At 47.5% G+C, this 26,187-nt stretch overlaps 2 protein-coding genes across 2 annotated transcripts in view; both read left to right on the top strand.

Moving 5' to 3' along the window:
- The window catches only part of RNF181 (ring finger protein 181), a 166,822-nt gene that overhangs the window by 76,308 nt on the left and 64,327 nt on the right, over positions 1–26,187 (top strand). The gene's annotated exons all lie outside the window — the stretch shown is intronic.
- Positions 2,214–26,187, top strand: LOC308591934 (coiled-coil domain-containing protein 63-like). The gene is made up of 10 exons (XM_081203105.1): positions 2,214–2,385; positions 3,651–3,840; positions 4,724–4,843; positions 7,049–7,230; positions 7,891–8,072; positions 10,929–11,146; positions 14,364–14,438; positions 16,273–16,465; positions 23,184–23,381; positions 25,870–26,187. The coding sequence occupies exons 1-10, from the start codon at positions 2,279–2,281 to the stop codon at positions 26,007–26,009; spliced, it is 1,605 nt and encodes a 534-aa protein (XP_081059231.1). The 5' UTR covers positions 2,214–2,278; the 3' UTR covers positions 26,010–26,187.

The raw sequence follows: 26,187 nt of genomic DNA, 5'->3' as shown, positions 1-26,187 counted from the left end.
GGTTCTTCCGGTCATTTTAGCCCTTTTTGTGATAACCCGTCCACTTCACCTGCCATTCTTCTCCCCCTCCTCATTTAATCCCCACATAAACTCTGTGAAGTAGGTTAGGCTGAGAGGCAGGGACCGAACCCCCCTCCCCCAGATCATCAAGTGAGCTTCATGGCTCAAGTGGGGGGATTTGAACCCAGGTCCTAGCCCAAGACTCTAACCACTGCACCACACTGGCATGAGACTCCAACGGTGCTTGGAAGTGTGTGGGCAGTACCTGATGAGTTCAGGTGTAAATAGACTAAATGACACCTCCCCACCCCACTCCGCCCTCACCCGCTCCCAAATTCTGGGCTTGGCAAACGTCAGTCAACCTTGCAACTCCTTCATGCCAAGACCTAACGAAATGTCTAGAATGACCCGCTTGGAATGGGTCGGTTTCCATAGAAATGGCAAGAAGAAGGTTTGTGCCCCCACCAGTACGTGCTCTCTTGTCATTTCTATGGAAACCCAAGCCCTGAATGGGTTGGACAAAGCTGAGCCATCTGTTGCGCCCCCTCATTATAGAAGGAGAACAAGCTCCATGATGCCATCAGGATCATGTGCTCCCGTTAAGCTCAGAGAGCCATCTGGGGTGATTTCGCCTTAAGGGAAGCAGAGGAAAAGGGGCGAGGACCAAATTTGCCAGGACGATGGAGCAATTGCTGATGGTCCCTTGCTTCCGAATGTACATTTGCTGTTCTTTTCAGGGCACGGGTCTTCCTTCAAGAAACATATTACCTTCGTCTTGCTTGACGGAGGCGACTGACATCAACAGGAGAGAGAATGAAGGCATTGACTAAAATGGCGACTGGAACTACCCTGCTTAGACTGCTCTGGAATGACTCTTGAAGACATCTTGTGTTTAATTCCACGGCACATTTATTGATGGGCCACAGTTGTCACCAACGTCTTGCAAAAGATGACATTGGTACCAGTGGTTCCCCCCCACCCCTTTTTCTGAGGCCGTTTCCACATGTGGGTTTTGTTTTGTTTTTACTCATAATGGCTGCTCTGGGCTGTGGTTACACGCGTGACACACAATTTCAGATCAGGCAACTTCAGGTTCCAACTCTTAAATGGATTGGTTGCCATGGGATGCAGGGCCTTTTTTGTCGTAGCCCCAGAGCTCTGAAACTCTCTTCCGAAGGATGTCAGCTGGTCTCCCTCTCTGACAGCAGAAAAAGATGGTTTTGTTTCCTCCCCCCTGAGTTCTCCACTGGTATCTCCACTGTTGCTGCTGTTGTTTTAAAACTGCCCAAATAGGAAGATGCTTTCTTTCTCTGCTGGGATTTTGGAAGCTGGGGCCAAGGGGCCGGGCGCTTGTGGGATTCCCAATAGGGTAGGGCACCTGCTATGCTTCGGCCCCATCAAATGGCTTTTGTTGGTGGGAGATATATAGGAATCGTCATCATCATCATCATCATCATTTATTATTTATACCCCACCCATCTAGCTGGGTTTCCCCAGCCACTCTGGGCGGCTTCCAACAAAACACTAAAATACAGTAACCTATTAAAAATTAAAAGCTTCCCTAAACAGGGCTGCCTTCAGATGTCTTCTAAAAGTTTGGTAGTTATTTTTCTCTTTGACATCTGATGGGAGGGCGTTCCACAGGGCAGGTGCCACTACCGAGAAGGCCCTCTGCCTGGTTCCCTGTAACTTGGCTTCTTGCAATGAGGGAACTGCCAGAAGGCCCTCGGAGCTGGACCTCAGTGTCCGGGCTGAACGATGGGGATGGAGACGCTCCTTCAGGTATACTGGACCGAGGCCGTTTAGGGCTTTAAAGGTCAGCACCAACCCTTTGAATTGTGCTCGGAAACGTACTGGGAGCCCGTGTAGGTCTTTCAAGACCGGTGTTATATGGTCTCGGCGGCCGCTCCCAGGCACCAGTCTAGCTGCCGCATTCTGAATTAGTTGTAGTTTTTGGGTCCCCTTCAAAGGCAGCCCCATGTAGAGTGCATTGCAGTAGTCCAAGCGGGAGATAACCAGAGCATGTACCACTCAGGTGAGACAGTCCGCGGGCAGGTAGGGTCTCAGCCTGTGTAACAGATGGAGCTGATAAACAGCTGCCCTGGACACAGAATTGACCTGAGCCTCCCTGGACAGGGAGGTTTGAGCCTTTTGAACCTAAAACAGGCCCCCCTCCCCTCTCTTTCCCCCTTCCCTCCTGATCTGCCCCGATCCGCAGAGCCAGAAACAATCCCGCTCCAGGAGCGAGAACTCTGACTACATTGAGAATGAGAAAGAGATGATGGCCGAGACTGAGCTGAGGAAGCTGCAGCAACAGTTCCGGATCATGGTGGAGAACAGGAAGTCTTTTGGGATCAAGACTCAGCGGCTGTTGTTCCAGCAGGAGTAAGTGGGACAGAGTTTTGCAAGGGGGGTGGCCACATGAAGGGACGTCCACAGGGACCAGAGGTGGGGAAGCTCAGGCACAGGGGCCAAATGCGGCCCCCGGGTCTCCATGTTTGGCCCTCGGAACTATCCCCAGGAGTATAGCCCTTGCTTTTCAAAGGTGCCAAATCCGGGTTTTTTTGCCCCAACCCCCACCTGTCCTGGCTCCCATCTGATGAAGGACATGGAATTATATCACGGTTTCTGCCAGAAGCTTTAATGACCACTGCAGATGTGCTATTGACAATCAATCAATCAATCAATCAATCAATCAATAAAATCTCTCCTATAGAAAAACTACGGAAACATTAGGTAAAGCTAAAGGGACCCCTGACCATTAGGCCCAGTCGTGACCGACTCTGGGGTTGCGGTGCTCATCTCGCTTTATTGGCCGAGGGAGCCGGCGTACAGCTTCCGGGTCATGTGGCCAGCATGACTAAGCCACTTCTGGCGAACCAGAGCAGCGCACGGAAATGCCATTTACCTTCCCGCCGGAGTGGTACCTATTTATCTACTTGCACTTTGACGCGCTTTCAAACTGCTAGGTTGGCAGGAGCAGGGACCAAGCAACGGGAGCTCACCCCGTCACGGGGGTTCGAACCGCCGACCTTCTGAGCGGCAAGTCCTAGGCTCTGTGATTTAACCCACAGCGCCACCCACGTCCCACTACGGAAACATTAAGAAGACATTTTTTAAAAATCCTAAAGAAAAAGCAACAGCACAGTGGCGGCTCATTTTCCCAACAGCTCCTTAGGAACTCGCCTCCCTCTTCCCCATAGTGCACATTCCTTAACTACCATTCTGCACCCGTTCTGTTTGGGGCTGCAGGAAGGTCTGTGTTACATATTGCCATGTTGACTTAGATCCATATCAACAGCCCCAGTCCCCTTTTCTGGACCAGACCCCCTCTTTCAGATGCCCACTGGCATTAAGACGATAGCCTCCCACTGTGGGTTGGTTCCAGCATCCAGTATTTGAGGCGCACTGTTCCTGTACATGGAGGCTTTGCTCTCGTTCCTGATGGCCATTGGTTGCCACTTTTTACGGATCCACCCCATCTTCTTTTAAAGCCATGTAGGTGAACCCCACCCCCCTTGCACATGCATCCCGTTGTGCGGAGAAGTATTACCAAACGCACGGCGCAGTTGTGGGCCTCCATTGGTGCGTCTGTGCAGTGTTTGATGTGAGGATGCACACTCTTAATCTCTTTCCCTCCTCTGCCGCAGGAGGCAAATCCACGCCTTGAAACAAGAGCACGACGAGATCAGTTTACTTCTGAGCCTCACCAAGTCGCCTCGGAACCTTTTCATCGACGACCGCAACTGCATGGAGCTTAAATTCCTTTTGCAGACCAAGGACGAATACGACGCCCTCATCAGAGCCACCAAGGCCTTGATCTCGGAACTGGATGACAAGGTGCATGGTGGGAAATGCCGGGAGGGGTGTGAGGTCCGGTGCACACACCCTGAAATTGGCTTGTATTTGGCTTTCTAGTTTGCTGCAAGCAGAAAGCCTAGAGTCATAGTATCATAAAGGTAAAGGGACCCCTGACCATTAGGTCCAGTCGTGGCCGACTCTGGGGTTGCAGTGCTCATTTCACTTTATTGGCCAAGGGAGCCGGCGTACAGCTTCCGGGTCATGTGGCCAGCATGACTGAACCACTTCTGGCGAACCAGAGCAGCACACAGAAACGCTGTTTACCTTCCCACCGGAGTGGTACCTATTTATCTACTTGCACTTTGACATGCCAGAAGGGGCTTACAGAGCCAGAGTCGGTCACGACTGGACCTAACGGTCAGGGGTCCCTTTACCTTTACCTTAAATTGGATTTAGAACAGTAAGAAAAGAGAATAAGATACAGTAGTTAATAGTTGGAAATAATTTTAGATTAAGAATGATATTGGAGAGCTGTTACATGCAGATAGAATGAAATTCAGAAGGGAGGGATCTGAAGAAGTCAATTAATAATGTAAGAGAAATTGGGTTTTTAAGGGATATGTGTTTAAGATTCCATTTTTTTGTTTTTCTTGTTTAGTACTGTATTGTGTTTACTTTTGTGTGTTTTTTCTTTTTTTCTATGTTATATTTATTATACGTAATTGTGGATTTTTTTTGAAAAAATAAAAACAGATCGGAACAGCAGCAGCCACACTTGACGTGTCTGTATAGACTTGTCTAAACAGAAATGGTGGGGGGGGGGGCACCAAAAAGTGGGTGTCTATGGGGCGAAGGGACCTTGTGGGTAAACTGGTGCCTGAGCTATTCATATAAAGGTCTTCCTGGATCTCTTTTGTTTCAGATCATGGAACTGGAGAACAAGATTAAGAAACAGAAAATGCTTGTCATCAAAATGAGGCAGGAGTACGACGGCAGGTGGCTGCAGAAGCAGATCCAGCTCTTAGAGAACCGACTCAACCACGTGAGCTGTGGCCCCCCCACCTCCGCTGGTCCAGACCCCCCTCCTGAGTCCCACACCTTCTGCCTCTGCTGAGTACCAGAGTCTGCCTCCTCGGGGAGGTGGCAATGAAATAATCTCACCCCCTGCGAAAAACCAACATTATAAACCCAGTTAAAAGCAGCGGGAACTGTTTATATTCTGCTCCCAAGCTTCAGGGGAGCATCCTGCAACACACACACACTGTGCTGGACTCGTGGGTTACTCGAGAGGCGAGGTCCAAGTCCGGTCCATGGTCAAAGGTGCAATGGGGAGGCAGTCTTTAGTAGCTGAAGCTGGGTGCAGGGCAGGGAGTCGGGTGAAGTCAGGAACAGGCTTGCAAGCAGGGAGCCAGGGCGGGTCAGGAGCTCAGGCAGGAAAGCAGGACAGGGTTCAGGCAGGAACTAGCAACCAACATTGTTGCTCCCTCACTTGGGACTGGGGCTGGCCGGCTTTTATCTGCCCCGAGGCATAGGGCGGCCCTGATCCTCTGGTGACTCGCCTCTCCTGGCCTGGAGGCGAGCACTCCTCCTGCGGGAACTTAGTTCCCTCCGCCTCTCTGCCCTGAGCCTCTGCAGCTCAGGAGAGGCTGGAGGGTTACCGGACCCAGAGGCAACCTCAGCTTCCCCTGACGGGGCTGAGAGTGGAGCACCTGCAGGCAATGGGTCCTCCATCACCTCAGGGGCCAGAGCAGACTCAGCTGATGCCTGCACCTGAGGACCCAGCACAGGTGAGGACCCTTCAGGCTCAAGCCCCAGCCCCGGCTCAGCTGGTCCTGGAGGCGGGGAATCCTGTGCAGGCTGGGATCCCTCAGGTTCAGCATCCGAGTCCGAATCCCAGGCCATCACACACACATGAGGGAAGGACCAGCAGACTTGCAGGGACCCCACGTTTTGTAGAAGGACCCATTTATTTATTTTTCGGGGGGGGGGGAATCCCAAGGAGGAGAAAATGTTGCACAATATCCCGAAAAGATCTCAGTGGCACAGGATGCTGAGAGTGGAGAGAAAAACTGGGTGGGAGAGGTGGGGGACCTCAGACCTAGGGGCCAAATGTGGCCCTCTAGGGTCCTCTCTGGCCCTCATGTCTCTCCCCAAGCCACATTCCCTCTCTGCAGGTCACACCTCTTGCTACCTCTGCTCCACATCTTCCTGGGATGTGCCCTCAAATTCCAGCCAAAGTAAACGTATTAAAAAACAACACCCGATCTAAAATCATGACTATTCCTCTAGATGCCACAGACTAATGCCGAGGTGGTTCAGCACCTCTTTGCAGGAAGAAGGTTTCGCAGTTTAGGACAGTCATCATCATCATCATCATCATCATCATCATAATAATAATAATTCATTATTATTTATACCCCACCCATCTGGCTGGGTTTCCCCAGCCACTCTGGGCGGCTTCCAACAAAACACTAAAATACAATAACCTATTAAACATTAAAAGCTTCCCTAAACAGGGCTGCCTTCAGATGTCTTCTAAAAGTTTGGTAGTTATTTTTCTCTTTGACATCTGATGGGAGGGCATTCCACAGGGCGGGCGCCACTACCGAGAAGGCCCTCTGCCTGGTTCCCTGTAACTTGGCTTCTCGCAGTGAGGGAACCGCCAGAAGGCCCTCGGCGCTGGACCTCAGTGTCTGGGCTGAACGATGGAGGTGGAGATGCTCCTTCAGGTATACAGGACCGAGGCCGTTTAGGGCTTTAAAGGTCAGCACCAACACTTTGAATTGTGCTCGGAAACTTACTGGGAGCCAGTGTAGGTCTTTCAAGACTGGTGTTATGTGGTCTCGGCAGCCGCTCCCAGTCACCAGTCTAGCTGCCGCATTCTGGATTAGTGGTAGTTTTCGGGTCACCTTCAAAAGTAGCCCCACATAGAGCACATTGCAGTCGTCCAAGCGAGAGATAACCAGAGCATGCACCACTCTGGCGAGACAGTCCGCAGGCAGGTAGAGTCTTAGCCTGTGTACCAGATGGAGCTGATAAACAGATACCATGGACACAGAATTGACCTGTGCCTCCATGGACAGCTGTGAGTCCAGAATGACTTCCAGGCTGCGCACATGGTCCTTCAGGGGCACAGTTACCCCATTCAGGACCAGGGAGTCCTCCAAACCCACCCACCCCCTGTCCCTCCAAAACAGTATTTCTGTCTTGTCAGGATTCAACCCCTTCCTCATTTTGCTCTTCCCAGGTAACGGTTTATTTTGACACCATCATGATCACCAATGCCAAACTCCGCGAGGAGATAGAGAACCTCCAGTGCCAGAAGTCTGTCTTCGATTCCATCTACTCCCGGCTTCACAAACAGCTAGAGCAACAGAGGAAGACGATGGACTTGTCTATTGTGCAATCGACGCAAGCCTACGAGCAAAGGTGAGAGCAGCTGGTCCCAGGTTCAAATCCCGCCAGGTTCAAATCCTGGGATCCGCCCCGCCCCCCACCCGAAACCCCGTGGAGATGCTACCAGTCGTTGTTGTTGTTTAGTGGCTTAGTCGTGTCCGACTCTTCATGACCCCATGGACCAGAGCACGCCAGGCACTCCTGTCTTCCACTGCCTCCCACACTTTGGTCAAACTCATGCTGGTAGCTTCGAGAACACTGTCCCACCATCTCGTCCTCTGTCTTCCCCTTCTCCTTGTACCCTCCAACTCTCCCAACATCAGGGTCTTTTCCAGGGAGTCTTCTCTTCTCATGAGGTGGCCAAAGTATTGGAGCCTCAGCTTCACGATCTGTCCTTCCAGGGAGCACTCAGGGCTGATTTCCTTCAGAATGGAGAGGTCTGATCTTCTTGCAGTCCATGGGACTCTCAAGAGTCTCCTCTAGCACCAGAATTCAAAAACCAGACAATGTAGACAACACTGAACCTGGTTGGACAGTAGTGTGACTATTAAAGGCAGCATCCCTGTGTTCCTATCCTATTTCTGAACATGCATTTTCATGCATTGCAGGGGTTGGACTAGAGGACCTTTGGGGACCCCTTTCCAACTGTGATTCTATGATTTACCCGTCACCACCACTTCTGCCCGCTTCTAGGGTGGAGGCCCTTGCCAGGATCTCTGCGATGAAGGAGCGGCGCTGCAAGGACATTGCGCAGTTCAACGTTGAGTTTCGGGAGCTGGAGCGGATCTACAACCACGAAACCAAGCTGAAGGCTTTCATGCTCAGCAAGCTGGTGGACCGCTCGGAATTTGAGGAGCAAGCCAGAAAGGAAGAAGGTACCACGCATTGTTGTAAACAAAAATCTGCCCTTTCCCCCCCTTATGGGGAATCCAAGAGCCCATATAGAGTCCTTAAGTGGGTTCCCTATCAGTAGGAGAACATAACAGAGGCCCTCACTCACAGGGTCCTCACTCACCACACGCAGGAGGGATCAGGAACCCAGAACAATGGTGCGCAAGCCCTTCTATAGACTTTTGGAATTGCCCACCCTGTAGCTCAAGACCACCCCAAAAAACATGATACATACATCACAGAAGGAGGCGGTCTACAACAGAAATCCTGTTTGCCAGGATACCTGTTAATGGTCCCTGATTGCTTTACCAGGGCAGCCTGGCCATTCTTTTGTGATGGTTAATACTTTTAGTTCCTGAATCCAGGTCATGGGCTCACCATATTCATACACAAATACGTCTTTCAGACAAGATTTGTAGGCAAAAAGACAAAGGGGAAGGTTTTCCCCATTTCCTTCCTCCTTGCAAATAAATATATTGAGGTCAATTTGGGAGAGTCAAAATGGCTTCAGGGTTGCTCTCCTGTGCTATTTCAGACATGTGGTTTATATACTTGTGTATGTGCTTGCCTTGTACATTTATAAACATTTGTTTTATATTAGGGACTTTACAATTCTTACCACAATATGCTTTGAATTTATGCTTTAAAGTTATGATTTAAAGGCTTGCTGAAGACACTCCTGTATTTATGAAAAGAATAGATTTAAAAGTTCCTGCTGTTAGGGTCTGCTTTGTAAATTTTAGTGGTTGCTCAGCCTTTGGGCTGCTGAATGTGTGAAGCAGAACACACTGGCTGCTGAAAGCAAGAGGATGGATCCTGTGGGCGGTATTCAGTCATGGTGCAGTCATGAAACTGGCTTATATCCCGGCCTGTTTGGTTGCTTGACACCACAGCTTCCATGACTTTAAATTTTAGCTCTTTAATTGCTGCCTTTAGTGGGTTGAGCAATTGATAATAATAATAATAAAATTTTATTTACCATATTTTTTGCTCTATAAGACACACCAGACCACAAGACGCACCTAGTTTTTGGAGGAGGAAAACAAGAAAAAAATATTCTGAATCTCAGAAGCCAGAATAGCAAGAGGGATCATCCGCTGCACAGTGAAAGCAGCAATCCCTCTTGCTGTTCTGGCTTCTGGGATAGCTGCGCAGCCTGCACTCGCTATATAAGATGCACACACATTCCCTTTACTTTTTAGGAGGGAAAAAGTGAGTCTCATAGAGCAAAAAATACGGTATATCCCGCCCTCCCCAGCCAAAGCTGGGCTTAGAGCGGCCAACAACAGTAAAATAATACAGCATTCTAAAATCAATTCATTATAAAATCAGTTCAAATCAAATTGATGGCAACCATTGGGCTAGAGTTCTGTGAAGAATTACCAAAGGAGGGGGTCAGGCTGTGCCTTGGCCAAAGGCCTGGTGGAACAGCTCTGTCCTGCAGGCCCTGTGGAAAGATGTCAAGTCCCGCATGGCCCTAGTCTCTTGTGACATGACAGAGCGTTCCACCAGATCGGGGCCACGGCCAAAAAAGCCCTGGCTCTGGTTGAGGCCAGCCTAACCTCCCTGTGGCCCGGGACCTCCAAGATGTTTTTGTTTGAAGACTGTAAAGTCCTCCGTGGGACATACCAGGAGAGGCCATCCCGTAGGTACAAGGGTCCTAGGCCATATAGGGCTTTAAAGGTTAAAACCAGCACCTTAAACCTGATCCTGTACTCCACTAGGAGTCAGTGCAGCTGGTATAGCACCGGGTGAATGTGATCCTGCAGTGATGTTTTTTCATGAGTGTTGTGAGTCAGTGGGAGTGAGTTAACCAGCTTGATGCCCGAGTCTCCTGCAATTCTTGGGGTCCCGGATCCAACAAGGGTCAAAAATCAAATGGAGGATTCCGCTGTTGAGTTACCCAGGCAAAGTGCACAAGAACCACCTAAGTATGGTCCTTTGTATAACAAAGGAAGTAGCTTTGTGCCGGAGGGCAAATGGGTGGGTCCCCTCCTTCACCTGGCTGGTGGTGAGAAAGACCAAGACAAAGAGTGTGTGTGATCTGAGCCCGAAAAGGCAGAAGCCAGACAGTGAGAGCCATGCTTGATTTCTGTTGAAATCCAGGGCTGTGGCTATGGGAGAAGCAAGACCTTCTTGGGGTGTTAATGCTATGAACCCCTCTATCTTAGGCTCAGGTTGTATATACGTGTAAATAAACCATAGTCTCTGCTGCCCCACATTCTGCAAGGAAACACAAACCTGTCAGGAATGAGCCAGCTCCCAGTGAAGGTTTGCAGCCAACTGCAGAAAGCAGCCAGGAACAGGGAGACTTAGATGTTAGGCAGGGGAGAGCCGGCCGCTGCAGACTGCTGCTCTTCCTGACCTTGATGGGTGATAAGGCAGTAGCTGAGAGCAGGCTAGAACACGGCCAGAGCTCGCAGGAAGCACATATAGGGGAGAATATATTCAGAGACAGCCTCTCAGACCAGGGAGAGGGTGGAGCTGATCCACTCAGTCCAAAGAGTTGGTGAATGGGAGGGCTGCTAGACAGGAAGCAAAACAAGAGACGTGAGAGTGGTAAGTTCAATATCTTCTGTAGATCCCGGAAGGAATCTTCAGAAGGGTCATCTTGAGTAATGATGCTGGAGGCTTTGTTAGAGCCGTCCGGAGTTATCTGTTTGTCTTGGCAATAAATCCACCTTTTTAATTATCTACGCTTACTGTGTTATCAACCTGGGAACCTGGACTTCTGACAGAACCCTGGGTAAGCGCCTGGAACCCCCTGGAGCCTTGCACCCCTCGGAGACTGAGGTGGCAAGAGACAATTTTATGAACCCTCCCCCTTGAATCCCTTCCAGCTCTCAAGGCCAAGAAGCGAGCCAAGACCAAGGGGGAGAGCTTTGAGAGTTACGAGGTTGCCTACATGCGACTGCTGAAGCTGACGGAAAATGGGGACATTGACCTGCTGGTGGAAGAGTTCATTGCGAAGGAGGAGAAGAACTTTGCCTACTTCAGCTATCTCACCGAACTGAACAATGACAATGAGAGGCTGCAGAAAAGGATTGAAGACATCCAGGTCTCCTCTCTGCCCTTCCCCCTCCTACGCCCCTCACTGGTCCCTGGTCCTCTGGCCCAGGCTGGGCTCTGGACTGCTGATCCTGATGCAAGTGGGCTGTGTTTTGATTGAGCAGTAATAATAATAATAATAATAATAATAATAATAATAATAATAATAATAATTTTTTATATCCCGTCCTCCCCAGCCGAAGCCGGGCTCAGGGCGGCTAACAACAATAAAATAGTACAGCATTCTAAAATCGTTCGGTCCCAGCTCCTGCCCACCTAGAAGTTCGAAAGCACTCTTAAGTGCAAGTAGATAAATAGGGACCGCTTTATAGCGGGAAGGTAAACGGCGTTTCCGTGTGCTGCACTGGTGCAGGTTCGCCAGAGCAGCTTCATCACGCTGGCCACGTGACCCGGAAGTGTCTCCGGACAGCGCTGGCCCCCGGCCTCTTAAGCGAGATGGGCGCGCAACCCCAGAGTCGGTCACGACTGGCCCGTACGGGCAGGGGTACCTTTACCTTTACTAAAATCATTTCATTATAAAATTAATTCAACTCAAATTGATGGCAACCATTAGGCTAAAGTTCTATGAATATTGCCAAAGGAGGGGGTCAGGCTGTGCCCTGGCCAAAGGCCTGGTGGAACAGCTCTGTGTTGCAGGCCCTGCGGAAAGATGTCAAGTCCTGCAGGGCCCTAGTCTCTTGTGACAGAGCACTCCACCAGATTGGAGCCAAAGCCGAAAAAGCCCTGGCTCTGGTTGAGGCCAGCCTAACCTCTCTGTGGCCTGGGACCTTTAGGATATTTTTATTTGAAGACCGTAAGTTCCTCTGTGGGACATACCAGGAGAGGCGGTCCCGTAGGTACGAGGGTCCTAACCCGTATAGGGCTTTAAAGGTTAAAACCAGCACCTTAAACCTGATCTTGTACCTTAAACCTGATCCTGTACCCCACCGGGAGCCATTGCTCCCGGTGGCTCCTGGATTGAAATAGCTTGGCCACAGCTGTTTATGCCCTGGTAACCACACAGTGCTGCAATGCCCTTGGCTTGGTATGGAGGCTCCAGCTGACGCAGAACATGGCAGTCAAACGCCCGCCAGCATGTAACACATTGCTTGGGGGTCTGCCACCGGCTGCCGGTTTGCTACAAGGCCACATTCAAGATGCTGGTACTGCCATCTAAGGCCCTGCGCAGTTCAGAAGCGGGTTGCTTAAGAAATGGCCTCCATCCTTGTACAGTCATACCTCGGGTTACAGATGCTTCAGGTTGCATTTTTTTGGGTTCTGGACGTGCCCAAACCCGGAAGTACCGTAACAGGTTACTTCTGGGTTTTGGCGGTCGCACATATATAATAATAATAATAATAATAATAATAATTTATTATTTGTACCCCGCCCATCTGGCTGGGTTTCCCAGCCAACAAAACACTAAAATACAATAACCTATTAAAACTTAAAAGCTTCCCTAAACAGGGCTGCCTTCAGATGTCTTCTGAATGTCAGGTAGTTGTTTATCGCTTTGACATCTGCTGGGAGGGCGTTCCACAGGGCGGGTGCCACCACCGAGAAGGCCCTCTGCCTGGTTCCCTGTAGCTTTGCTTCTCGCAGTGAGGCCAGAAGGCCCTCGGCGCTGGACCTCAGCGTCCGGGCAGAATGATGGGGTTGGAAACGCTAAATTGTGCTTTGCGCATGCGCAGAAGACCAAGTCACAACCCGCGCATGCACAGACACGGCGCTGCGGGTTGCGAACGTGCCTCCCACACAGATCACATTCGCAGCCTGAGCGTCCACTGTACCTCCCAAATCAGTCAAGTACATTTTTGTTCCAGCTGGTTTTCCCAGCAGGATAAATGGGTCTACAAGTCTTCCTGTTAGGGTTTTCTTTTTGCTTTAAGCCAGTGTTTCCCAGACTTGGGTCGCCAGCTGTTTTCGGACTACAACTCCTATCATCCCTAGGAAGCAGGTCAGGGATGATGGGAGTTGTAGTCTTAAAAACACCTGGAGACCTAAATTTGGGAAACACTGTTTTAAACGTACTTTTTTGTGTCTTTTTAAGTGTTTTTAACTATTTTATGTGTAAATTGCCTTGAGATCGTGGCTTGGGAGGTGATTAAGAAACCAGTTGCAATAATAATAAAATAAAGAATGTGCATGAGAGAAACATTTCAGGAGCTACAATTGACTCATTGCTGCCACCATGTAGCCAATGAAGGGACTACAAGATGGCTAAACCTCTCTATCACCACCAACTACTCTTTTGGTTGGGAGTTGGACCATAGCTGTCCACGTTTCCCTTTTTTAAAGGGAAATTCCCTTATTCCGATTAGGATTCCTCGCAAGAAAAGGGAAAAGTTGACAGCTATGAGTTGGACCAAACCACTTGATGTACGCTCTCAAAATGCTTTCACCAACACCCACCCATGAATCCTGGAATGCGTACCAGATTCCTTCTAAAAAGGAGCCTGCAACATCGACAGCTACAGGAACAAAAACAGAATTCTCTGATTAATCCATCCATTAAAATATTTTATCTTGTTATTTCCATTTGCTTATACATATTCATGCAAAGGATGATAGGGAAAAAATAAAACAAATAAATAAAAACTATAAGCATGCAAAGGAGTAAAATATTTTACTCTGATTAATCACCAGCTATGCTATATGATCCTCAATACCCATGGAAATTAATGGACCTACAGTCCTTAATAATTATACAGCCTAGGCAGGGGGCACCAACTCTTTTGTGCCCCTGCGTGCTTAAGTGGATATCTATTGGCAACAGAAGGTTTCTTCTTTCAAGACTAGCATTGCACTCAGGTGGCACATAATTCCAACTTTTCTTTACCTATTAATTTTCACATTTTATGTGATCTTTCAGACAAAGTGTGTTGTAAGGTGCATTATACAAATGTGACACTAGATGGCGATGGTGAGCTATGGCAAATTCAATGTATTTTTCAAAACGTTTCTTTAAAAAAGCACTTTCACAATTTTTTGAATGTGTGCCTAGATTCCACCCTAATTCTGGAAATCTAGCAAGCAGGAGCGACACCCACAGGATAAAGGGAGGAGCTATGCATGTTGCTCCACCCCCTTTTGCCCCTGCCCCCGCCCACCAGCTGCATGTTGGCCCCTGGAAACTTGCCAATGAGAAAATATGGCCCTTGCAATTTTGAAGGGAAAGGTTCTGGACTCTCTGCCTGAGCCCCTTTGTGCCCTTCTGTGTTCTGTAGAATGAAATCAGCAACCTGAAATCAGAGCACAGGAAGGAGGAAGACATCGTTCATGGCAACATGAAAGAAGTGGAGGTAAGTGGGGCTGACCTAGGGGGTCCCGTCGCTGTGGGGAAAGGCTGCAACGTTTGGGACTTTCGAGTCCCATAGCTCAGAGGCAGCGTGTCCCGGGTTCAATCCCCAGTGACATCTCATGGGAGGGGTTGAGAGCTGCTGTCAGTCAGCACGGACAGTGCCAGATTTACATATAAGCCAAACAAGCTATAGCTTAGGGCCCTACTCTCTTGGGGGCCTGGGACGCAGGTGATGCTGTGGGTTAAACCACAGAGCCTAGGACTTGCCGATCAGAAGATTGGCGGTTCGAATCCCCGCAACGGGGTGAATTCCCGTTGCTCGGTCCCTGCTCCTGCCAACCTAGCAGTTCGAAAGCGCGTCAAAGTGCAAGTAGATAGATAGGTACTGCTCCGGCGGGTAGGTCAACGACGTTTCCGTGAGCTGCTCTGGTTCTCCGGAAGCGGCTTAGTCATGTTGGCCACATGACCCGGAAGCTGTACGCCGGCTCCTTCGGCCAATAAAGCAAGATGAGCGCCGCAACACCAGAGTCAGCCATGACTGGACCTAATGGTCAGGGGTCCCTTTAGAAGAAGAAGAAGAAGAAGAAGAAGAGTTTGGATTTGATATCCCGCCTTTCACTCCCCTTCAGGAGTCTCAAAGCGGCTAACAATCTCCTTTCCCTTCCTCCCCCACAACAAACACTCTGTGAGGTGAGTGGGGCTGAGAGACTTCAAACAAGTGTGACTAGCCCAAGGTCACCCAGCAGCTGCATGTGGAGGAGCGGAGACGCGAACCCGGTTCCCCAGATTACCTGACTACCGCTCTTAACCACTACACCACACTGGCTCCACACTTTACATTTACCTTTACCCCTGACCGTTAGGTCCAGTTGCGGATGACTCTGGGGTTGCATGCTCATCTCGCTCTATAGGCCGAGGGAGCCGGCGTTTGTCCGCAGACAGCTTCTGGGTCATGTGGCCAGCATGACTAAGCCACTTCTGGAGAACCAGAGCAGCGCATGAAAACGCTGTTTACCTTCCCACCGGAGTGGTACCTATTTGTCTACTTGTACTTGACGTGCTTTCGAACTGCTAGGTTGGCAGGAGCAGGGACCGAACAACGGGAGCTCAACCTTAAAAGGGAACAGGCATGACTGTTGTGTGTCACATGCCTGTTTACTACCAGCACAGTCTAGGAACTTCTGTTTGTATATACGGTAGCTTTTGTATTGCCGCTGTTTTGCTGGACACGAAGGAAAGCAGACATGTTTCTTCCTTTGTTCCTGCTGCTGAATAAAATGCTGTAATATACTGCGTACACATGGCTCTGTCTGCCTCTTCTGCTGTGAGAAGATTGACACACTCTGCTGATAGAGCGTGCACGGGTCTCTAAACGTATCTGAGGCTCGTGTCGCTGATTGATGCTGTTCCAAGGGAGACCGGTGATCGTCCAGCTGCCGGCCAGTGGCTGGAGCCAGCTGGGGGCCTGCCTAATGCCCCTGTCTCCCTGGCAGTATCCCAATAGCTCTGATGTTATGTACGGAGTTGAATAGGATCTAAAAGGCAGCAGTCTGATTGGTCCTAGAACAATAGGGTCCAGAATGCAGCAGTCTGATTGGTCCACAGGAGCCACCCAATCCAGCTCCAGGTGGAAGTGAATCCGCAAGCTGATTGGCCTACAGGTGAATCCCGGAATCAGCCAATCACGTGGGGCCCATTGTGTAAATAATGTATATAAAGCAGACATTCTGGGGGAACTTCCATTCCTCCTCACCGCTATTAGCTGAATAAAGAGCATGAAATCCACTCTCGACTCTGAGTATATTTCACCTGACCACCTCTCCTTTGGCCCGCAGGATAAGCTGCAGAAGACCACGGAGGAAGCCAACCAGTACGAGTACAAGCTGAAAGAGAACAGAAAGATCCTGGACCAGCTGAAGCAGGCGGTGGACTTCCTGTTCAAGCTAACGGGCTGCGATGCCACCCAGATCAGGGAGCAGCTGGGCGAGACGGGGGAGATCACAGATCAGAACCTGATGCAGTATTTCAGTGAGTGATGGGGCCCTGTTGTTGTTGTTGTGTTGTTGTTGAGTCGTTTAGTCATGTCCGACTCTTTGTGACCCCCTGACCAGAGTACGCCAGGCACTCCTGTCTTCCACTGCCTCCCGCAGTTTGGTCAAACTCATGCTGGTAGCTTTGAGAACACTGTCCTACCACCTCGTCCTCTGTCGTCCCCTTCTCCTTGTGCTCTCCATCTTTCCCAACATCAGGGTCTTTTCCAGGGAGTCTTCTCTTCTCATGAGGTGAGTATTGGAGCCTCAGCTTCAGGATCTGTCCTTCCAGTGAGCACTCAGGGCTGATTTCCTTCAGAATGGAGAGGTTTGATCTTCTTGCAGTCCATGGGACTCTCAAGAGTCTCCTCCTGCACCATAATTCAAAAGCATCAATTCTTTGGCGATCAGTCTTCTTTATGGTCCAGCTCTCACTTCCATACATCAATACTGGGAAAACCATAGCTTTAACTATGCAGACCTTTGTTGGAAAAGTGATGTCTCTGCTTATTAAGATGCTGTCTAGATTTGTCATTTGCCATTCTCCCAAGAAGTAGGCGTCCTCTAATTTTGTGCCTGCTGTCACCATCTGTAGTGATCATGGAGCCCAAGAAAGTAAAATCTCTCACTGCCTCCATTTCCTCCCCTTCTATTTGCCAGGAAGTGATGGGCCCAGTGGCCATGATCTTCGTTTTTTTGATGTTGAGCGTCAGACCATATTTAGACTATATCCAGACCATATCCAGACGGCGCCCTAGATCAGGCCCATCTCTTGGGTTGCTTCTGCAATGGACCCAGATGCACACCAGACACCAAAAAGCATCACGGGGCTGGCAACACCTCTGCAGGGTTTCAGGCACAGGATCTTTCCCTGGAGATGCCACTAGGATTTGAACCTGGGACCGTCTGTCTGCAAGGGAGGCACTCTGCCACTGAGCTATGGCCATATCCCTGCAAATCTCCATTGGGCAAGAACAACCCACATTGCTGGAGTCCATTGCCCAGTAGCTCCAGCAGGCAGCATGGTTGGTTGCTACAAATGATGGGAGTTTTAGTCCAGCAAGATGTTTGAAGCTCTCTGCCTTCTTGGGGAGCAAGGAGCTCTCTGCATTCTGTTTCTGGAGGGCCCAGGATGCTCTTGCAAGATCTTGCAGGGCTGTTGGGAATATCCCAGACCTGGTGCTTGGAGAGGGCCTTGCTTCCCAAGAAAGGTGGAGAAAAAATGGACATAATATGCATCCAGGAAACTCATGTAGCCAAAAAGCACAAACATGTTTTAACAAACAAGTATTTGGGTATGGAATTTATAAACTCTACAGAGGAAAAAAAAAGAGGAGTAGCAATATATGTGAAGGAAAAATGGGAGCCAAAAATGATATATAAAGATGAGGAGGGGAGGATATTAGGGGTTCAAATTAACTTCCAGGGAGAAAAGATTAATGTAGTGAACATCTATGCCCCAAACACAAACAGACCTGAGTTTTTCAAGAAATTAGAACAAGTTCTAATAGAGTTAGATGATAACAAGGTGATATTATTGGGAGACTTTAACGCGGTGCCGTTATTAGAAATTGATAGATTAACCGAAAGCAGAAAACGAAACCAAGGAAAGCTGCCGAAATCATTTCAAGATCTGGAAGAAAACCTAGATCTAATAGACATATGGAGATATCTACATCCGACAGAAAAACAGTTTACCTTCTTTTCAGAAGTGTATAAAAGTTGGAGCAGAATAGATCAAATATGGACATCGCGAGCACTTACCTTAAGAGCAACAAGCTGTGAAATTCATCCAAGAACCTTTTCAGATCATAACCTGATAACTCTAGAAATTAAAGGCGTCACACAGGGAAGCTTCAGGTGGAGACTAAATGAATATTTACTAGAAAACGATGACGTTTTGGAAAAAGTTAAAAAGACCTTAAAAGAGTACTTTGATTTGAATCTAAACACAGGAATAAACATAGAAGTGGTGTGGGACGCCAGCAAGGCGGTAGTAAGAGGCCTATTCATTCAACAAAATAACTACAAAAGGAAGATAAGACAGCAGAAGAAGGAAGAGATACTTAAGCAACTAAGAGAATATGAGAAAAAATTAATAGACCACCCGAAGGACGAGCAAAGCATCCGAACAATAAAACTGCTACAAACACAATACTCGATGCTGACGAGTCAAGAAATTGAATGGAAAATCAAACTAATGAAGCAGAGATACTTTGAGTCAGCGAACAAAATAGGGAAATTTTTAGCCTGGCAATTGAGGAAAAGACAGAAACAGAATATGATAAATAAAATAAAGGTAGAGGAAGATCTGATAGTAGACCCCATAAGAATACGAAAGAAGTTTCTCGAGTTCTACGAAGCATTATATAAGAAAGAGAGGACACAACACAAATAGATAGATACTTGAAGAGTCATAAAGGGAAGACCATTACAGAGGATGAAAGATCTCAACTAAACAAACCCATTAGTATAGAAGAGGTCCAAAACGCCATAAAAAAGATGAAAATAGGAAAAGCTCCAGGCCCGGACGGTCTATCGGCCAAATACTATAAAGTTCTGGAAAATCAGCTATCATCGACGCTCCGTGATACCATGAACAATATCTTAAAAGGAGGGAAAATACCTGAGTCGTGGAGGGAAGCCTTTATAACACTAATCCCAAAACCAGATACAGATAAAATGTGTATTAAAAATTACAGGCCAATATCTCTATTGAACAACGATTACAAAATATTTGCCGACATTATGGCAAACAGATTAAAAAAATGCTTGATACATTTAATACACAAGGACCAAGCAGGCTTCTTACCGAACAGATTCCTGAAAGATAATGTGAGACATATTATAAACCTAATTGAATATTTGGAAATCAACAACGACATACCAGCGGCCTTGATTTTCATAGATGCAGAAAAAGCGTTTGATAACGTCTCTTGGTCGTTTTTACTAAAGACCATGGAAGAAACGGGGATAGAGGGTGAATTCCTGAAAGGAATACAGGCAATATATTCAAAACAATCAGCCAAACTGGTGATAAATAATAATCTTACAGATACATTCCAAATCGAAAAAGGAACCAGACAAGGCTGCCCCCTCTCCCCGCTTTTGTTCATCATGGTATTGGAAGTCCTAGCAAATAAAATAAGATCGACATCGGACATCCGAGGGATAAAAATAGGACCAAGGGAGTTCAAACTAAAAGCCTATGCAGACGACCTAATGTTGTCTTTAGAAGAACCGCTAAGAAGCACTGAGAAGGCATTGGAAATATTAGAAGAATACGGCAGGCTTGCTGGATTCAAATTGAATAGATCAAAGACCAAGATCTTAACAAAGAATCTGAGAAATGAGATAAAAGAGAAATTAGAGAGACAACATGGAATTGAAGTAACCAAAAAAATAAAATATCTAGGTATTTGGCTCACATCTAAAAATATAAACTTAATTGAAGATAATTACACAACAACCTGGAACAAAGTTAAAAAAGATCTGGACGTCTGGAACAGAGTAAACCTTTCGTGGCTTGGCAGGATGGAGGCAATAAAAATGAATATTCTTCCTAAGATGCTGTTCCTCTTCCAGAACATTCCGGTTATTAGAGGGACCAAAATATTCAAAGACTGGCAGAAAGTACTCTCTAGGTTTATATGGCAGGGAAGGAGGCCAAGGATTAGATATAAACTACTAACAGATCGAAAGGAGAGAGGAGGACTGGCGGTACCCAACCTAAGATTGTATTACGAAGCGGCTTGCTTATGCTGGGTGAAAGATTGGATAACCCTGGAAAACAAAGACTTATTGGAACTTGAAGGTGTAGAAAACAGGTCTGGATGGCATGCCTACCTCTGGTCAAGTAAAGGAAAGGTACACAAGAGTTTTACGAACCATATTATCAGAGGTCCGATATACGAAGTTTGGGAAAGAAATAAAAAACTGTTAGAACCTAAAACACCCTGGTGGCTATCCCCAATAGATATTTTATCATTTAAGAAAACAAATTTGGACGAGCAAAACCTAACATATGAAGATTTATTGATAAGATCCCATGAAGGCTGGAAATTAAGATCGTATGAGGAGTTGCAAGGGAAATTGAAAGGCTGGATACACTATCATCAAATCAATGCAAGATGGACGGAAGATAAGAAAGCAGGAATGAGTGAAAAGAAATCAAAATTCCAAATCGAAATAATTGAAAGTAGGTCTAAGTTGCTATCTAAAATGTATAATATCTTACTAGAATGGGATACAAAAGAGGTAGAAATTAAAGAAGTCACGGTAAAGTGGGCAAGAGACTTAGGATATAATATAGAACAGGAGAAATGGTTGAAATTATGGAATGAGGGAATAAAATTTACAGCAAGTGCTGCTATTAGAGAAAACTTAGAGAAAATGATATACAGATGGTATTTAACCCCAGAAAAATTAAATAGGATGTATAAGACTGGTAACAAGGCCTGCTGGAGATGTAAAACAAATGAAGGGAATTTCATACATATGTGGTGGACATGTGAGGGAGTAAAAAAATTTTGGAATCAGATATATGACGAATTAAAAAAAATATTTAGACTCACATTCCCCAAAAAACCAGAGGCCTTCTTACTAGGGATGGTGGGAAAAGAAATACCGGAAAAGGACAAAACCTTGTTCCAATACGCAACAGCGGCGGCTAGAATGTTAATTGCCCAGAATTGGAAAAACCCAACTTTACCAACGGTGAAAGATTGGCAACTGAAACTTTATGGCTTTATAGAAATGGCGAAAATGACGCAAAGAATCAGAAATCAAAAAAATACAAAGTTAAAAGAAGACTGGAACAAATTTATGGTTTATTTCGATAGTAATTTTAGCAGCTTACCAACTACAGTAGGTCTGACCTAATCTTCCAATGTTACAATCAAAGATCCTATACCAGCTGTTTGACTGAAATCATTAAAGACAGGAATCCGAAATCAGAAGGGAAGGAAGTTGTTATTAGTAAATTGTTTGTATGTATCCTTTTTTTTTTTTTCTTTTCTTTTTTCTTTTCTAATCGTCTATTCTTACTTAATGTTTTTCTGTAATGTGTATTGTTTTTCTTGGAGGGGTTTTTCCCCTTTTTCTTTGGTTGTGTATGATGAAGAAAATATAATAAAAAGTATTTATACAAAAAAAAAAAAAAAAAAAAAAAAGAAAGGTGGAGAGCTTAAAAGGTTTTTATGGACCAGGAAACCCATCCCAAAAAGAGTGTTTAAGCTCTCTGCCTTGCTTGCATTTAACTGGTGGGATTTCAGCCCTTCAAGCAGCCTTCAACCATGTATGGTTAGAATGGCACAAGTTAAATGTGTGTTAAGTTAAATGCGTTACAGGTAGGTAGCCGTGTTGGTCTGCTGTAGTCGAAACAAAACAAAATAAATAAAATAATAGAAAAATTCCTTCCAGTAGCACCTTAGAGACCAACTAAGTTAGTTATTGGTATGAGTTTTTTTGTGCATGCGATGCGTGTTAAGTAATCTTACAATTGCCACATTGGCCTCACTTTGTCCCCAAATTCCGACTGCGGAAAGTTAAAGTGCGGCTTATATTTGCGACCTTACAGTATGCAGCCAGGAGCAGCGAGGAAGGGAGCAACTTATATTGGGGTATTTTGTATTTTTTCTTCTCCCCCCCCCATCAATTTTAAAGGTGCTTCTTGTATTTGGGTGCAGCTTATATTCAGGCCAATACGGTATAATCATAATAGTGGATGCATTGCAAGAAGCAATCCAGATCTGCTTGTGTTGCCTTTCAGCTCGATCTACTTTTCCCTGTGCACAGGCGCGGGCAAATGATTCGTGGGCAACTTAAGCTGTATTTTCTGTGAAGTCCCATTGTACAAGACGGAGCTTGCATGCCATTCTCTTGAAGCAACTTGTGATTTTCAGTGCTCCTACATGCTTAGCTTTGGGAAAGACAGTGGTTAAAAAGACTCCCTTGCATGCAGATTCTGTAGCTCCAGGACACTGGCGACTGTGGGCACTATGGGATGTGATCCATGAGAGCCAGTCAAGTACAACATTCCTTGTAATGCTAGAGAAGACATGCGAGGGAATGTTTGGTCCAGCCAGTCAAAACTTCCTGTTCCTCCTGCTGGAGCATCCTTCCTTTTGCATGTGATAGAAGGTGGGCGTGACCTTACCTGTCCAGGTAACAAAAGGACGAGTCACGCAGCACACCTCTCTCTTTTTGACTTCCTTCTTCATTTGACCAGCTTTTAGCTAGGCCTGTCTGCTAGCTTTCAGCTAGCAGAAGCACTGGGATTATCCCCCCATATGGGGTAGATCCACATGTACATATCGGTAACTAAGTCTGCCTTCAGGAATCCAACTGTGAACTGATGTGAGTAAACTTCTTTTGTTGACTTTGAATAAGATTGCCGTGTCTTTATTCTTTTAAGAGGGATTCAAGGGAACTTACCAGGAACATACAATTCAATCTGAGACAGGTTGAATTGTACAATAGTGAGAGGCTCACACGAGCCTGCAACCAGCTATCTGCTGTGCATGTAAAAAGGAGGATGTAAAGTCTGCTAAGTAAAGGAACTTGCTAACGCAAGTTAGGAAGGATATTAATAAACAATATATCCTCTCCTGCCACTCTGAGCATTCCCACAGAAACAGCAAGGGGTCTTTGACCCCTGGTGACCTCCAGCCAATAGGCCACTGCTCCTGAAGTAACCACTTGTCTCCTCCTTTCAGGCATCTTGGAGAAGAAAAGCAACGACCTCTTGCTGATCGAATCTTTCCGGCGTTACAAGGAGCTGGAGGGGGAGCTGGACTCGGTCCCGATGCTGAACCCCTTTTTGGGTGGCTCCGCCTTCCTGAAGAAAATGGAGACCATTAAGATTGTGCCACCTTCTTTCAGTGTCGATCCCTTCGCGGAGACACTGGAGCCCTGTAAGTAACTGTGGCTCTGATGCAGAGGACAGTGAGGCAAAATGTTTCTCAATGCTCTCAATATATGCAGCAAGCCTGCAGTCGGGGGTGAAACGAGGCTTTATTTCACCTGGGTCAAAGACCCAGATTGGTACTACCACCACCCCATGCATTTGCGTACACACACACACACACACAGAGAGAGAGAGAGACAGAGAGAGAGGGGGGGGGCTGGCAGCCCTCTGGAGGCTTCATCCGGGGCAAAAAACCTGGCTAAGTCCCCCCATAGCTACAACTCTACCTGCGGCTTACATGTGATTTACTTGCACAATTGCAGCTCTGCATGGAGTGATAACACAATTGCAGCTCTGCATGGGAAAACAAGCAATAAAAATAATATTTTTTTTATTTATACCCCGCTCATCTGGCTGGGTTTCCCCAGCAACTCTGGGTGGCTCCCAACAGAATATTAAAAATAGAATCACACATTAAAAACTTCCCTAAACAGGGCTGCCTTCAGGTGTCTTCTAAAAGTCAGGTGGTTGTTTATTACCTTGACATCTGCTGGGAGGGCGTTCCACAGGGCGGGTGCCACTACCTAGAAGGCCCTCTGCCTGGTTCCCTGTAACCTAACTTCTCGCAGGGAGGGAACCGCCAAAGGTCCTCGGAGCTGGACCTCAGTGTCCGGGCTGAACGATGGGGGTGGAGACGCTCCTTCAGGTATACTGGGCCGAGGCTGTTTAGGGCTTTAAAGGTCAGCACCAACACTTTGAATTGTGCTTCGAAAACCTACTGGGAGCCAATATAGGTCTTTCAGGACTAGTTTTATATTGTCTCGGTGGCCACTCCCAGTCACCAGTCTTGCTGCTGCATTCTGGATTAGTTGCAGTTTCTGGGTCACCTTTAAAGGTAGCCCGACATAGAGCACATTGCAGTTGTCCAAGCAGGAGATAACTAGAGCATGCACCACTCTGGCGAGACAGTCCGCGGGCAGGTAGGGTCTAGGCCTGCGTACCAGATGGAGCTGGTAAACAGCTGCCCTGGATACAGAATTAACCTGCACTTCCATGGACAGCTGTGAGTCCAAAATGACTCCCAGGCTGTGCACCTGGTCCTTCAGGGGCACAGTTGCCCTATTCAGGACCAGGGAGTCCTCCACACTTGCCCTCCTCCTGTCCCCCAAAAACAGTACTTCTGTCTTGTCCGGATTCAACCTCAATCTGTTAGCCGCCATCCATCCTCCAACTGCCTCCAGACACTCACACAGGGCCTTCACCACCTTCACTGATTCTGATTTGAAAGAGAGGTAGAGCTGGGTGTCATCCGCATACTGATGAACACCCAGCCTAACCCTCCTGATGATCTCTCCCAGTGGCTTCATATAGATGTTAAAAAGAATGGGGGAGAGGACAGATCCCTGAGACACCCCACAAGTGAGGGCCCAGGGTTCTGAACACTCATCCTCCATCACCACTTTCTGGACATGGCCCAGGAGGAAGGAGTGGAACCACTTCCAGCTCCCAGTTCCTCTAGATGGTCCAGAAGTATGTTATGGTTGATGGTATCAAAGGCCACTAAGAGATCCAGCAGAACTAGGAAGCAGCTTTCACCTTTGTCCCTAGCCCACTGGGGATCATCGGCCAGCGCAACCAAGCAAACAAATGCAGAACTGGGTAGGGGAGAATGGACAGTGGGAAGGGGCCAGCCAAGATCTCACGTAACCGTCCCAGAACCCTGTGAGCAAGGAGGAGGGCTTAAAAAGCTCTTTCTTTGCGGGGGTTTCCCATCACTGAAAGAGTTTTCAAGCCCTCCATTTTGTTTACTGGGCTGTGGGAAGAAGAAGAAGAAGGAGAAGGAGATATCCTGCTTTTCACTCCCCTTCAGGAGTCTCAAAGCGGCTAACATTCTCCTTCCCCTTCCTCCCCCACAACAAACACTCTGTGAGGTAAGTGGGGCTGAGAGACTTCAGAGAAGTATGACTGGCCCAAGGTCACCCAGCAGCTGCATGTGGAGGAGCGAAGACACGAACCCGGTTCCCCAGATTACAAGTCCACTGCTCTCAACCACTACACCACACTGGCTCTCTGGGAGGCTCCTGTGGCATCCCACAGCCTTCCAGAAGCCTTGCGTGGCCATCCCAGAGTCTGGTGAGGAAGGGATAGTCTCCATGGACAGGGAATGATGCTCCTGGACACCAGAGCATCTCCTGCTGCCAGCTGGCCTCCGCTGCCACCAGTCCCATTTAGGACTGAAATGCAAGGTGAGAGGTTGGCCAACCAGAAGATCATTTCCTGATCTTTCCCAAGGAAGACCCAAGTTTATGACGAGCTGAGCAAGGGGACGAGGGGGTCTTACTGGTCATCTGAAGCAAGCTTGAGCCTGGGCGGAGGGTGAGGAGGAGCAGGTGGCCAGGGACTCAAATTCCGTTTTGTTGCAAGCTGTAATTAAAAACCAAGCCTAATGTTGCGGATTCCACCTCTAAGCTGCAACCCCTTGAATTTCCCAACAGCGGAGGGTCCTCTGGACCACAGCACCCTGCGAGCCATGATCCTGGAGAAAATGGAGAGGGAGAAGATGAAATCGCTTAAAAACTCGGTGGAGAGAATGGAGGGCAGCCGAGAAAAGAAGAAGTATTCCACCATACCCTAAGAGGAGGCAGGCAGGCACTCCGTCCAGAAAGCCCAGGGATTCTCAGCCCAGTTCATAGACTATGTATGTGTGTGTGTATATATATATTTATATTTTAAAAAATACTAAATGGGATGGAGTACCAAAATGGGCTCTCTTTTGTAAACATAAAAGGTTATTAATAAAGGTCACGATTTGA

This window comes from Podarcis bocagei (genome assembly GCF_964188305.1).
Source record: "Podarcis bocagei genome assembly, chromosome: 7".
In the NCBI taxonomy this organism is placed as follows: domain Eukaryota; kingdom Metazoa; phylum Chordata; class Lepidosauria; order Squamata; family Lacertidae; genus Podarcis; species Podarcis bocagei.
Note: the sequence above shows the minus strand (reverse complement) of the source record. Positions and strands in the feature narration are given on the sequence as shown.

Coding starts and splice junctions, on each gene's coding strand:
- LOC308591934 (XM_081203105.1), top strand. CDS start 2,279: ATGATGGCCGAGACTGAGCTGAGGAAGCTGCAGCAACAGTTCCGGATC. Junction 7,231..7,890: donor ACGCAAGCCTACGAGCAAAG/GTGAGAGCAGCT, acceptor GCCCGCTTCTAG/GGTGGAGGCCCTTGCCAGGA. Junction 16,466..23,183: donor GAACCTGATGCAGTATTTCA/GTGAGTGATGGG, acceptor TCCTCCTTTCAG/GCATCTTGGAGAAGAAAAGC.